The sequence below is a fragment of the Ranitomeya variabilis genome, chromosome 6, assembly GCF_051348905.1.
Source record: "Ranitomeya variabilis isolate aRanVar5 chromosome 6, aRanVar5.hap1, whole genome shotgun sequence".
Taxonomy (NCBI): domain Eukaryota; kingdom Metazoa; phylum Chordata; class Amphibia; order Anura; family Dendrobatidae; genus Ranitomeya; species Ranitomeya variabilis.
In genome coordinates, this window is record NC_135237.1 from 506,781,551 (window position 1) to 506,797,388 (window position 15,838).

General features: G+C 41.5%; 1 protein-coding gene across 2 annotated transcripts in view; it reads right to left on the reverse strand.

Annotated features, from left to right (window-relative positions):
* Positions 1–15,838, reverse strand: part of STK3 (serine/threonine kinase 3) — a 252,731-nt gene that overhangs the window by 228,548 nt on the left and 8,345 nt on the right. For both annotated transcript variants that reach the window (XR_013217065.1, XM_077270873.1), the window contains exon 2: positions 1,730–1,810. Coding sequence is in view for 1 of the 2 variants with exons in the window: in XM_077270873.1 (XP_077126988.1) it covers positions 1,730–1,810 (81 nt within the window). In the remaining variant the exon portion in view is untranslated. The remainder of the gene's footprint in view (positions 1–1,729; positions 1,811–15,838) is intronic.

The window sequence follows — 15,838 nt, forward strand, 5'->3', positions numbered from 1 at the left end:
TAGCTTTACATGACTTGAGTCCTGCCTCTAGGAGCCTGTTACGTACTGTACTTGCCGTGCACTTCACCCCAAGCTGCCATTTGCCATTCCTTTTGTAGGTCACTTGATGTCATCCTGTAGTTGCGGATTGACATTCGAATAAGATGAAGGTCATCCCGGTCAGTGGAGAGTCATTTTTGCCCTCTGCCGGTCTGTAGCTTTGTTGTCCCCAATATCTGCTGCTTGTCCTTGTTGTAATGGACTGCCGTCTTAGAAATGTTAAGGATGAACGCAACATGAAGCTCACTGTGTCCCTCTGCTAGTAAAGACAGAATTGAGCCCTTCTTTTCCTCCCTCACGACTTTTCTTTTCAACTCCTTTGGCATGGTTAAAAGTAATTTTTTTATTCCTATTACTTTTGGGATATTACTAGCACTTGTTTTGCCATCCAGCTTGTCCTATTGCAAGAGGATTGTGAACACCACAGCAGTGTTTTTTATACTTTCCTTTGTTAAATAAGATTCGGATCAGGTGACCACCTAATTAAAAGCACATTAAGTAGAATGAGGTGTCCTCTGGTTGGAACTCAACTGACACTGGAATGGAATGGCTGTCAGACATGTGGAGAAGCTGATTTTTATAAAACTATACAGGCTGCCAAGAGAGGTGGCGAGTTCTCCTTCAATGGACATCTTCAAACAGAGGCTGGATAAACATCTGTCTGAGATGGTTTAGTGAATCCTGCATTGAGCAGGGGGTTGGACACGATGACCCTGGAGGTCCCTTCCAACTCTACGTAACAGAATTATAGAATGTTAGACTGCCAAGCTCCGTAACTACTTCAGGTCGGCTTTCGTTGCCACCTATATCAGCTGATAGGTAGGGGTGCTGGGTGTCGGACCCTGGTCAATCAGACATTTATGACCTATCTTAAGGATACTTCATCAATGTAAAAATAGTGGACAACCTGTTTAAGCTTCAGAATTAGTTTTGCCCGTTAAGTCTGGGATTTCTATATACTTATAACTTTTTGTCCAAGGTCATTATTTCTTTAAATACAAAAGATTTTATTCGGCTGGTTTATAGGAATGGGCTATCGTCCATCCAGAAAAGAATAAGCAATCAGAGTCTTAACTGTTATATTGCGTTTTTATATCTCCCGCATATTCACTCTGCGTATATAACTAATCTAGCCCCATGCCAACATTTCTTTTTGATATTAAGATGTTTATTTTGCAGTAATAAAACTAGTTTTTATACGGTTTTCAATAAAGTCTATAAAGTCTCGAGCTCAACAGCACAAAATGACAAAGCAGGGAAATAAGAAAAGAAAAAAACATTATTAAGAAAGAAAAGGAAAACAAAACGATGGGGAAATGAATTTTTCCAAAACGGAAACCCCATCTGTCCGGTGTAATAAAATCCAAATCATTGGATCATTTATTACTGAACGCATCACTCGTAGGTATTCAATATGGACAACAAAAGTGAAATGAGAACCCAGAGATTTTATTTTTTGTTATATATAAAGTCTTTGGCATTGATCATTTTTAATATTTTCCAATATTAGACTGTTCTTGTGTGTAAATATAAGCGAGATCTCCCAGAACACAGCAAAGGATGTATTATAAAAGGTCTAATAAAACACTTTACAGTCACGCTTTAAAGCAAGTTTAACAGACCCCATTTTATCCCTGAATCCCTGCACAAGTGGTAAAAAAAAAAAAAGAATATTACATTTTACACTCACCCTTCGCCAAGCTTTTCTAGAACATCAAAGACCTCTTCTGGCTGTTTAGTCAGGCTGTCTTCACTCAGCTTTTTAAGTTTGCTAATAAAAGAAAAAGAAACATATAGGCATAAGGTCAACACATTCCCAGTACAGAAAGTATCAACAGCATTGTAACAATCGGACACACTTGCATCCACTAAAAAAAAAAAAATTCAATACCGCTGATTTTTTGCTCACAGGAAGCATGCAACTTTGCACCAAGAGAATGCAATGAAAATTGCAGGCAATTTGGGACTTCACCTGGCGCCTGTCTGCAATTTGACTTATTTTACAGTCAAACCGCTGCTCAAAAAAGGTCATAAATGTAGATAGTATTATATAAAAATCTTCAAATATTTGGGAACACTGCTTTATAGACGGGGTTCTCTTTTCAGCATCCACGGCTCTTGTCCTGTTCTGCATTACACAGAAAACCCACGGATTTGAAAAGTAATGGTGTAATAGACAATTTCCCCGGAGGTGCCGCTACGCGGAAAAAACACACTTACAGCCAGGTTTCCTCACTTACTACATATGATTGCTGTCCAATGAAAAGTGAACTTTGCAGATTGCTTATTGTTCGCAGCTCCTATATAGTAGGGACTGTATGATTTAGGCTGGGACCACATATGGCGTGGCCAAATATCGCCATGTGCCACAGCTATAATGCAGGATAATGCAGGTGAATTGTGAACCCTAAGGATATCGCAACAAGCAAGTTACAAAAAGTCTGTTTAAGTTTTAGCGACCTTCCTGTCATTGTTGCGATATCCTGCGGGTCACAATGAAGCCACATTCACTTGCAATACGCTGCGACATAGCAGTGGCACATAGAAACATATGACCTAGCAAAGCAGGCAGGTAGCCCAAGCCTAAGAAAACGCATTTTACTTTGAATTAGAGTCATCCATCACTTCACACAATCATTAAAGAGGTTGTCCACTACTTTTACATTGATGGCCTGTCCTTAGGATCGGTCATTAATGTCTCAGTGGTCGAGGTCCAGACATCGATGACCTTTCCTAAGGACAGGCCATCAATGTAAAAGTAATGGACAACATCTTTAAATACATTACTTCCATTAAAACTTAACACATTTGTCTATAAGATTTTTTAGTATTATTTTTTACATGAACATTTTCCACACAGAATTTGAGACTGGTTTACTTATTTGCCTCTAGTTTGGATATTCAAATAATTTTTACCTTTTTTATTGCAAAACAAAGGGCTTAATTTGTCATTTTAAAAAAATATATATATTTTTGTTGACATCGGCAAATGAAGAAAAATACATGTAATTTTTTCACAATCAAAAAAGGACCGTTAAACATTTTAAAATAACATTTCACTTTATTACAAATAGGTTTTAAACAATTTTTATATATGTATTTTTTAATAGGGCTGGAAAATCAATTTAGATTGGCAGTTTCTTTTTAATTTTGGGAGCGGGCGGGGGGAGTGTTCTAGTTTTTATTTTTTCACTTATTTCACACATTGTGCCCCCCATAGGTTTTTCAAAGACCTTTGTAATATCATATGTTAAAATGTCCCCATTCTTTTAATTGCGGATTTCCCCTACAGCTGGGGCTGATGTATTAGACCCAGATACAGGGAGAATTCAGCCTCCTGGGAAGTTTGGCTTTGACTGACAGCTGGTTCCCCAACTCCACAATCTACTGTAAAGCAGCTTACTCTGCAGTGACATTTTACAACTTCAGTGCAGAGTAAAGTGTGGGCCGCCTGGACATTTATAGTATATAGGTGTTGCTGAAGTAGTTAATATGCCGGCACCAGTTACATGACAATTAGCAATAAATAGGAAGTAGGAAGCATATGGGAAATAATACATTTAAAAAACAATAATAAATCAATAAAACAGAAACGGAAAGCTACCGCCAATGTTTCTTTGTGGGCATAAAAAAAAAAAAATAATAACATTTAAAAATCAACACATTTCTTATAAATGTGTGTGTGTATATAGATAGATAGATGGCTAGATAGATAGATTACCGTATTTTCCGGCGTACAAGACGACTTTTTAACCCCTGAAAATCTTCTTAAAAGTCGGGGGTCGTCTTGTACGCCGGGAATCGCCTTGTACGCCGGGTGTATATGGTGGGTGGGGGGGGGAGTGGTCCTGATGACGACGAGGGGGCGTCTCACAGGAAAGTGAGTATCCCCCATTACCTTATCATAGCGCTGCAGCGTGGGGTCTCTGTGCTGGGAGCGGCGGCTGCTGTGCTGTGCTGTGGCGGCTCCTCTTCTGCAGTGTGGGGCCTCTGGTGCTGTGGGGCGGTGGCGTATCTTCATGCAGTCGGGGCTCCTCCGGCATCTCAAAGCCTAGAAGCCCCGCCGGCAACTCCATCGGTGTAATGCGCTGGCCTCCGGGAAAATGGCCGCTGCTTAGATTCAGATCTCGTGTCCCGAGATTTCGGGACGAGATCTGAATCTGAGCATGCACAGCCCCCAGCGGCCGGGCCACCGCATCGCACCTATTGAGCTGCCTCCGGGAAAATGGCCGCTGCTCAGATTCAGATCTCGTCTCCCGAGATCTCGGGACGAGATCTGAATCTGAGCAGCGGCCATTTTCCCGGAGGCCACCTGACCGCATTGTACCGATGGAGTTGCCGGCGGGGCTTCCAGGCTGAGATGCCGGAGGAGCCCCGACTGCATGAAGATACGCCGCCGCCACTGCCCCACAGCACCAGAGGCCCCACACTGCAGAAGAGGAGCCGCCACAGCACAGCAGCCGCCGCTCCCAGCACAGAGACCCCACGCTGCAGCGCTATGATAAGGTAATGGGGGATACTCACTTTCCTGTGAGACGCCCCCTCGTCCTCATCAGGATCACTCCCCCCCCCCCCCCCCAAAAGGCACATATTCACCGGCCCTATAAGACGACATACGGTGTATAAGAAGACCCCCAACTTTTAAGAAGATTTTATTTTTTAACTGGTAAAGTTGGGGGGTCGTCTTATACGCCCAGTCGTCTTATACGCCGGAAAATACGGTATATATATATATATATATATATATATATATATATACACACACACACATACGGTATATATTTATTTTTATTTAGGAGAAAAACATTTTGAGTTCTTAAAAGCTCATGCACGAGGATAACATAAAATGTGCCTGGTCATAAATGGGTGAAAATGGCCCAGCCTTGGCCTATCCTGCTTAGCAATATGCTGTCACTTATTAAGCTGGTAATACACAACTGTTTTCCTTTCTTCCATCCACTATAATGTATATAATTCTATAGTCTAGTGGTTCTTAACCCCACCCCCCACCCTCCCCTGTCTTTTCGATATTTGGTGTTTATGTTTATTATTAAATATTTATTAATAAAATTATAAATTTTTTAAAATGATATTCTGAACTCACTTCCTTCTTTTGTGGTAACCCATGATTGAATATGTAATTATTGTTTAATTTGAAGTGATTAATAGCCTTTCTAAATAAGGATTATGGGAATTATAATGTCAAGTCACCTTACATGAGCAGCCACCCTTCACCCTGCATGGAGGTCTGGGCACCGCTACTCAACTCCTACAAATAACATTTGTGGCATACCCATAAACACAATGTGGAGAGAAACTATGGCAAACTTATTCCATTTTACCTCCATACTTCAGCCCATTTTTACGGAAAAATCTGAAGCCACATTTTGGTGGTCTGCTTTATGTCGGGGGTGACCAGTTGCACGCAGCTGCTGTATTATGCGGTAGTTTAACAAAGCTCTAAATAGACCACAATAATAAAATTCGCACACTGCACCTGTCGACCCACTACCGACAGGAACTGCAGCCTCCATCCGTAGTATTGTTACCAGAGATAAGGTTACAAGTGGGAATTACCAACAGGAATGAGCATCTGCAGGCCGGCACATGGGTCATACGGTTATTTCATTGCTACATTGTTAGCATTGTTTCCAACCACAGAAATGATGTGTAACCTGAAATAATGTACGAGGCCGGTCACTGTAACTTCCTATTTTGTAGGTCACTGAAAATGAGGAAAGCTTGCAAAACATGACCGTGAGCAAGCGACGATGTAGAATGCAATCCTGCGAGCTGGCGTGTGCGCGATAGAGGACTCAAATCTACAAAAATGCTGCGGACACCCTTAATTATTAATTGCAAGTATCAGGTTAGCAAAGGTTTAAAAAAATTATTGCACTGTAGACAAAGAACATTTTAACATTCCACATAGAACACTTTATTAACAGACGAGGTTCACGAGCAAGAAATCTGGTGGAATTTGGAAAAAAAATAAAAAATTTGAAAAATCCAGCATAGAGGTCTTCTTATAAAAACACTAGACCTTGGAAATCAAGGTCCCAGAGTCTAGACGAAGAGTGGAGAGGCCACAGTCCAAGCTGCTTGAGGTCTAGTGTGAAGTCTCCGCAATCAGTGATGGTTTGGGGAGCCATGTCATCTGCTGGTGTAGGTCCACTGTGTTTTATCAAGACCAAAGTCAGAGCAGCCATCTACCAGGAAATTTTAGAGCACTTCATGCTTCCCTCTGCCGACAAGCTTTTAGCAGATGGAAAATTCATTCTCCTTCAGGACTTGACACCTGTCCACACTGCTAAAAGTACCAATACCTGGTATAAAAACAACACTATCACGCTGCTTGATTGGCACCAAACTCGCATGATCCTAACCCCATAGAGAATCTATGGGGTATCGTCAAGAGGAAGATGAGAGACACCAGACCCAACAATGCAGACAAGGTGAAGGCTGCTATCAAAGCAACCTGGGCTTCCATAACACCTCAGTAGTGCCACAGGCTGATCACCTCCATGCCACGATGCATTGATGCAGTAATTGATGCAAAAAGAGCCCCGACCATGTATTGAGTGCATTTACTGAACATACATTTCAATAGGCCAACATTTCAGATGTTAAAATCATTTTTCAAGCTGGTGTTATAAAGTATTCTAATTTACTGAGATAATGACTTTTGGATTTTCATTAGCTGTAAGTCATAATCATCAACATTAACAGAACTAAACACTGGAAATAGATCACTCTGTTTGTAATGACTCTATATAGTATACAGTTAGGTCCATATATATTTAGACAGAGACAACATTTTTCTAATTTTGGTTGTAGACATTACCACAATGAATTTTAAACAAAACAATTCAGATGCAGATGAAATTCAGACTTTGAGCTTTCATTTGAGGGTATCCACATTAAAATTGGATGAAGGGTTTAGGAGTTTCAGCTCCTTAACATGTGCCACCCTGTTTTTAAAGGGACCAAAAGTAATTGGACAATTGACTCCAAGGCTATTTCATGGACAGGTGTGGGCTATCCCTTCGTTATGTCATTCTCAATTAAGCAGATAAAAGGCCTGGAGTTGATTTGAGGTGTGGTGCTTGCATTTGGAAGGTTTTGCTGTGAAGTAAATATGCGGTCAAAGGAGCTCTCCATGCAGGTGAAACAAGCCATCCTTAAGCTGCGAAAACAGAAAAAATCCATCCGAGAAATTGCTGCAATATTAGGAGTGGAAAAATCTACAGTTTGGTACATCCTGAGAGAGAAAGAAAGCACTGGTGAACTCATCAATGCAAAAAACCTGGGCGCTCACGGAAGAAAACAGTGGTGGGTGATCGCAGAATAATCTCCATGGTGAAGAGAAACCCCTTCACAACAGCCAACCATGTGAACAACACTCTCCAGGAGGTCGGCGTATCAATATCCAAATCTACCATAAAGAGAAGACTGCATGAAAGTAAATACAGAAGCTTCACTGCACGGTGCAAGCCACTCATAAGCATCAAGAATAAAAAGGATAGACTGGACTTTGCTAAAAAAAACATCTAAAAAAGCCAGCACAGTTCTGGAAGAACATTCTTTGGACAGATGAAACCAAGATCAACCTCTACCAGAATGATGGAAAGAGAAAAGTATGGCGAAGGCATGGTACAGCTCATGATCCAAAGCATACCGCATCATCTGTAAAACACGGCGGAGGCAGTGTGATGGCTTGGGCATGCATGGCTGCCAGTGGCACTGGGTCACTAGTGTTTGATAGTATTGGATTTTCATTAGCTGTAAGTCATAATCATCAACATTAACAGAAGTAAACACTGGAAATAGATCACTCTGTTTGTAATGACTCTATATAATATACAGTTAGGTCCATATATATTTAGACAGAGACAACATTTTTCTAATTTTGGTTATAGACATTACCACAATGAATTTTAAACAAAACAATTCAGATGCAGTTGAAGTTCAGACTTTCAGCTTTCATTTGAGGGTATCCACATTAAAATTGGATGAAGGGTTTAGGAGTTTCAGCTCCTTAACATGTGCCACCCTGTTTTTAAAGGGACCAAAAGTAATTGGACAGATTAAATAATTTTAAATAAAATGTTCATTTCTAGTACTTGGTTGAAAACCCTTTATTGGCAATGACTGCCTGAAGTCTTGCACTCATGGACATCACCAAACGCTGTGTTTCCTCCTTTTTGGTGCTCTACCAGGCCTTCACTGCGGTGGTTTTCAGTTGCTGTTTGTTTGTGGGCCTTTCTGTCTGAAGTTTAGTCTTTAACAAGTGAAATGCATGCTCAATTGGGTTGAGACCAGGTGACTGACTTGGCCATTCAAGAATATTCAATTTCTTTCCTTTAATAAACTCCTGGGTTGCTATGGCTTTATGTTTTGGGTCATTGTCCATCTGTAGTATGAAACAACGACCAATCAGTTTGGCTGCATTTGGCTGGATCTGAGCACACAGTATGGCTCTGAATACCTCAGAATTCATTCGGCTGCTTCTGTCCTGTGTCACATCATCAATAAATACTAGTGACCAAGTGCCACTGGCAGCCATGCATGCCCAAGCCATCACACTGACTCCGCCGTGTTTTACAGATGATGTGGTATGCTTTGGATCATGAGCTGTACCACGCCTTCGCCATACTTTTCTCTTTCCATCATTCTGGTAGAGGTTGATCTTGGTTTCATTTGTCTTGATGCTTATGAGTGGCTTGCACCGTGCAGTGAAGCTTCTGTATTTACTTTCATGCAGTCTTCTCTTTATGGTAGATTTGGATATTGATACGCCGACCTCCTGGAGAGTGTTGGTCACTTGGTTGGCTGTTGTGAAGGGGTTTCTCTTCACCATGGAGATTATTCTGCGATCACCCACCACTGTTGTCTTCCGTGAGCGCCCAGGTTTTTTGCATTGATGAGTTCACCAGTGCTTTCTTTCTCTCTCAGGATGTACCAAACTGTAGATTTTTCCACTCCTAATATTGTAGCAATTTCTCGGATGGATTTTTTCTGTTTTCGCAGCTTAAGGATGGCTTGTTTCACCTGCATGGAGAGCTCCTTTGACCGCATATTTACTTCACAGCAAAACCTTCCAAATGCAAGCAACACACCTCAAATCAACTCCAGGCCTTTTATTTGCTTAATTGAGAATGACATAACGAAGGGATTGCCCACACCTGTCCATGAAATAGCCTTGGAGTCAATTGTCCAATTACTTTTGGTCCCTTTAAAAACAGGGTGGCACATGTTAAGGAGCTGAAACTCCTAAACCCTTCAACCAATTTTAATGTGGATACTCTCAAATGAAAGCTGAAAGCCTGAACTTCAACTGCATCTGAATTGTTTTGTTTAAAATTCATTGTGGTAATGTCTATAACCAAAATTAGAAAAATGTTGTCTCTGTCCAAATATATATGGACCTAACTGTATGAGCTTGACTTTTTGTATTGAAAAATTAACTTTTTGATGATATTCTAATTTTGTGAAATGCACCAGTATATGACAATGTTGCAGGGGCTGGGATCAGCGATAAAGCTAGACTTGGGTGTTTAACCCCTTAGAGGCCATGGTCAATGACCAAGGCATCTAAACAGTTAGTTGGAGAAAGACTGCAGCCAACATGACTGTGAGGGGCAGATGGTTTTCCTTGGCATATATGGCATAACGAAGACCCCTGCCTCTGATTCTTGTGTCACGATGACAGGCATAAAATACGCTGCAATTCAAAGTTAGAGCAGTGTATGATAATTGGCAAGAAAAAGAGCGAAAAAAAAACAAGAACGACGCATGCTTAAAGGGAACCTGTCAGCAGAATTGTGCTCAGTTACTTACAGACGGTGTCAGGTCGGCGCCGTTATACTGATTAACATGATACCTTGGTGATGAAATCCTTCTTGTGGTTGATGTTTAATCTTTATTTGCAGTTTTTAGTTAATGAAATGCTCGTGCTCTTGGGAGGGCCTGTGTGGGGGCTTTACTTGGTGCTCTGCTTACATATGCATCTTTATGGGCCTGCAGTGACCTGCCCCCTATTTTACATAATGCATATCATATTGTGGGGTTAGAAAAAAAAAATATTTACATTCAGCAAAATGGCGGCACCTGCGCAGTATCATGTATCGTAAAATGCATATAATATTATCGGGTAAAAATATATATAAATGTAACTTTATCAAAATGGTGCCGGCGCATGCACAGTAGCATCTACCACCTTCCGATAAATGATACTGGGCAAGCGATAGATGCTACTACGCATGTGCCACTGCCATTTTGCTGGAGATTGTATTATGTGAAATAGGGGTGTGGGATCAGTGAACTCACATAAGCACATACAGATGAATACCTAAGCAGAGCACCACATGAAGCCCCCTGAAGCACGGGCATATCATTAACACAAAACTGAAAATAAAGATTAAACATCAACCACAAGACGGATTTCATCACCAGGTATCATTGTAATCAGTAGAACGGCACTGACCTGACACTGTCTGTAGGTTTACTGGGCACAATCCTGCTGACAGGTTTGCTTGAAGTCGTTTACTGGGATAAAACAAAATAAGAATGTAAGAAAGGTTGTTTTTTTTTTTGTTTTTGTTTTTGTTTTGTTTTTTAAAAAAAAAGCAACTTCTTAATCAGCAGGAAGAGTATAACCCATAATTAAAACATAACTTTTACTGGTATGGTTAAAATAGACATTAATAAACAATAATAGTGCTCACGCCGAAAACTGTGCAGAATAAAAACTGGTTCAGTCTCACCGATTGTAGACGTGGGATGCCCACACAATTGAGGAAGGGTCCCAAAAGGGGGGGTCCAGTATAGCACCAAAAAATTCTGGGGTAGGGGACCTGTTCCCTACTCCCCTGTCGTGCCCCAGCAATTGACTCCTGTCCTAACAAGGACAGGCCCGAGTATGCCCTGCTATGGACACCCCCCACCAAAACAATAGTAACCAACGCCTCCCAAGGGAGGCGTTGGTTACTATTGTTTTGGTGGGGGGTGTCCATAGCAGGGCATACTCGGGCCTGTCCTTGTTAGGACAGGAGTCAATTGCTGGGGCACGACAGGGGAGTAGGGAACAGGTCCCCTACCCCAGAATTTTTTGGTGCTATACTGGACCCCCCCTTTTGGGACCCTTCCTCAATTGTGTGGGCATCCCACGTCTACAATCGGTGAGACTGAACCAGTTTTTATTCTGCACAGTTTTCGGCGTGAGCACTATTATTGTTTATTAATGTCTATTTTAACCATACCAGTAAAAGTTATGTTTTAATTATGGGTTATACTCTTCCTGCTGATTAAGATATTTATCCTAAGAGTTGTGCAACAGTCTGGTAATTCCAAACTGCAGCTGCTAAATAAATATATATTTAAAAAAAAAGCAAGATAAAAAGAAAAAAAGAAAAAAATGCAATTTTAATACATTACTTGCAAACCAAATTGATGCCTTTAGAAATCTAACTTCTAAACAAAGGCAAACTTTAGGGTTTTAAAAGTGTAAAGATAAATACAATAAATAATGCTGCAACATTGAGTGTGAATCTAGGCCCTAGCACTGAAGGGTTAATTAAGGAAGCGTATGTACATCTAAGGTCTGTACCATCTGCAGCAAACAAAACTCTAACTGTTCATTTGATATCAGAAATCACCAGAAGATCATATGATGTCTGAATCAAGAATGATATTACAGTTTCTGGACATACAGTCATGGCCAAAAGTATTGACACCCCTGCAATTCTGTCAGATAATACTCAGTTTCTTCCCGAAAATGATTGCAAACACAAATTCTCTGGTATTATTATCTTCATTTAATTTATCTTAAATGAAAAAACACAAAAAGAATTGTCCTAAAGCCAAATTGGATATAATTCCACACCAAACATAAAAAAGGGGGTGGACAAAAGTATTGGCACCATTCGAAAAATCATGTGATGCTTCTCTAATTTGTGTAATTAACAGCACCTGTAACTTACCTGTGGCACCTAACAGGTGTTGGCAATAACTAAATCACACTTGCAGCCAGTTGACAGGGATTAAAGTTGACTCAACCTCTGTCCTGTGCCCTTGTGTGTACCACATTGAGCATGGAGAAAAGAAAGAAGACTAAACAACTGTCTGAGGACTTGAGAAACCAAATTGTGAGGAAGCATGAGCAATCTCAAGGCTACAAGTCCATCTCCAAAGACCTGAATGTTCCTGTGTCTACCGTGCGCAGTGTCATCAAGAAGTTTAAAGCCCATGGCACTGTGGCTAACCTCCCTAGATGTGGACGGAAAAGAAAAATTGACAAGAGATTTCAAGGCAAGATTGTGCGGATGTTGGATAAAGAACCTCGACTAACATCCAAACAAGTTCAAGCTGCCCTGCAGTCCGAGGGTACAACAGTGTCAACACGTACTATCCATCGGCGTCTGAATGAAAAGGGACTGTATGGTAGGAGACCCAGGAAGACCCCACTTTTTACCCCGAGACATAAAAAAGCCAGGCTGGAGTTTGCCAAAACTTACCTGAAAAAGCCTAAAACGTTTTGGAAGAATGTTCTCTGGACAGAAGAGACAAAAGTAGAGCTTTTTGGGCAAAGGCATCAACACAGAGTAAGGAGCCATTCAAAGAAAAGAACACGGTCCTTACAGTCAAACATGGCGGAAGTTCCCTGATGTTTTGGGGTTGCTTTGCTGCCTCTGGCACTGGACTGCTTGACCGTGTGCATGACATTATGAAGTCTGAAGACTACCAACAAATTTTGCAGCATAATGTAGGGCCCAGTGTGAGAAAGCTGCGTCTCCCTCAGAGGTCATGGGTCTTCCAGCAGGACAATGACCCAAAACACACTTCAAAAAGCACTAGAAAATGGTTTGAGAGAAAGCACTGGAGACTTCTAAGGTGGCCAGCAATGAGTCCAGACCTGAATCCCATAGAACACCTGTGGAGAGATCTAAAAATGGCAGTTTGGAGAAGGCACCCTTCAAATATCAGGGACCTGGAGCAGTTTGCCAAAGAAGAATGGTCTAAAATTCCAGCAGAGCATTGTAAGAAACTCATTGATGGTTACCGGAAGCGGTTGGTCGCAGTTATTTTGGCTAAAGGCTGTGCAACCAAGTATTAGGCTGAGGGTGCCAATACTTTTGTCTGTCCCATTTTTGGAGTTTTGTGTGAAATGATCAATGTTTTGCTTCTTGCTTCATTCTCTTTTGTGTTTTTTCATTTAAGACAAATTAAAGGAAGATAATAATACCAAAGAATTTGTGTTTGCAATCATTTTCAGGAAGAAACTGAGTATTATCTGACAGAATTGCAGGGGTGTCAATACTTTTGGCCATGACTGTATCTAGCCGTCCCCCCCCCCCCCCCCCCATGAGCCAAGTGAACTGTCTTTGACGCATCACCTAAATGTAAAAAGAAGGGAATATAATGATCCACCATAAAAGTAAGGCTGCCTTCACACATGCGGTTTATTCACACAGTTTTATATACTAGATGGTGGCCCGATTCTAACTTATCGGGTATTCTAGAATATGCATGTCCACGTAGTATATTGCACAGCCCACATAGTATATTGCCCAGCCCACATAGTATATTGGCCAGTCACGTAGTATACAGCACAGAGCTACGTAGTATATTGCCCAGCCACGTAGTATATTGGCCAGTCACGTAGTATATTGCCCAGCTACGTAGTATATTGCCCAGCCACGTAGTATATTGCCCAGTCACATAGTATATTGCCCAGCTACGTAGTATATTGCCCAGCCACGTAGTATATTGCCCAGCCACGTATGTCACAGGTTAAAAAATAAACATATATTCACCTTCGGAGGGCCCCTTGTAGCCCTGTCACCTCCTTCTCGCGCAGGCACGCAAGACCTGTGATGATGTCACGGTCACATGACCGTGTCGTGGTCACATGACTGTGACGTCACGGCAGGTCCTTCTCGCGCAGGACTTGTGATGACGTCGCGGTCACATGACCATGACGTCATGGCAGGTCCTTCTCGCAGACCATCCTTGCCACCGGAACCTGCCGCTTGCATGGACCGGTCACCGGAGCGTCGCGAGGAGCGGGAAAGGCGGCGGAAGGTGAGTATATAATGATTTTTTATTTTTTTTATTATATTTAACATTAGATGTTTTTACTATTGACGCTGCATAGGCAGCATCAATAGTAAAAACTTGGTCACACAGGGTTAATGACGGCGGTAACGGAGTGAGATACCCGCGGCATAACGCGGTCCGTTACCGCCGGCATTAACCCTGTGTGAGCGGTGACTGGAGGGGAGTATGCGGGCGTCGGGCACTGATTGCAGGGGAGTAGGGAGGGACTAATCGGACTGTGGCCGTCGCTGATAGGTCGCGGCAGCCATGACAGGCAGCTGGCGAGACCAATCAGTGACTTGGATTCCATGACAGACAGAGGTCGCGGCCAATGAATATCCGTGACAGAAAGAAAGACAGAAGGACAGAAAGACGGAAGTGACCCTTAGACAATTATATAGTAGATGGGTTGTCCATTTCTACATATTTTGAAAATAAGCCCAGGATAGTGCAAAGCAGTCAAAGTGAAAGGTGGCTACTTTGAAGAACCTAGAATATAAGACATTTTCAGTTGTTTCACACTTTTCTGTTAAGTATATAATTCCACACGTGTTACTTCATAGTTTTGATGCCTTCAGTGTGAATAATGTACAATTTTCTTAGTCATGAAAATACAGAAAAATCTTTAAATGAGAAGGTGTGTCCAAATTTTTGGTCTGTACTGTATGTCACAGACATCTGTATTTCTACCTATTCTATTTGTATTTACTGTGTGTAATCCGTCTCTTCTATCCTACACATATACACACATTTTATGCTGAATGGGGGTATATAATCAGTAAAGTCAACAGTTAACTAACCCATTAGAGTTTAGTAGCTGTGCAATATAGAATAAATACACTCAAAACCAATATATCAAAACATGACTGCATAATGAAAATATAATAACATATCCGTTATCAACAGAGTAGATGGGGTCCAGGCGTCCACCACACCCAATGCGCATTTCGCAATGAAACGCTTTGTCCAGGGGCGGTTAGACGCTGGTAAGGTACGTTTTTATAGTGCCAATAGAGGGCATGAGGTGTGTGATCCTATCCAAGCGGTCACATGATCGGAGAAGGCTGGCCCGCCTGAGCAGGGATCCTCACAGCAGAAGGAGCTCTTCATGCGATGACTGGGCGGCACCTCCTGTCATGTGATCAAAGGGACACCCGGTCACGGGGTAAAGGAATCCACATGATGGGGTATAATCATGTGATTTTGCAGAGTCCACAAAACAAGGTAATGAGATTCGGAGGATCAGGAGTTCTGAGGAATAGCAATTAATAGTGAAGTGCCAGGAGGAGTGAAATAAATAACCCTGGTGTATGGGAGGTTTGTAATACATAGCGATGTGAAAAAAGAAGGACCGCAATGTCCCAGTAACTAGGCAATTCACCATTTACCAGTCCATTGCATGCCTTGCCCTGGTAATTATACCTTAAAAAATTAATAATTATGGTATTACTCCTGTAGCCTTACATGGGATGCTACCCAATTATTAATACGTTATCTACCTGCTTTTTTTTATATGCCATTACCCTTTTGTACATTTATTACTTTGTTGTACGTGTCCAGGCTGTGCCACCTATCTACCTAATCTGTGTTTTTTATTCCCCTACTGCCCTTATGGCCTGATTTTATCAGTGTTTACATCAATAAACTTGATTTTGCCTTTTCATGAAGTCTTTTTCTAGGTGTTTCTTACAATTTTATGCTT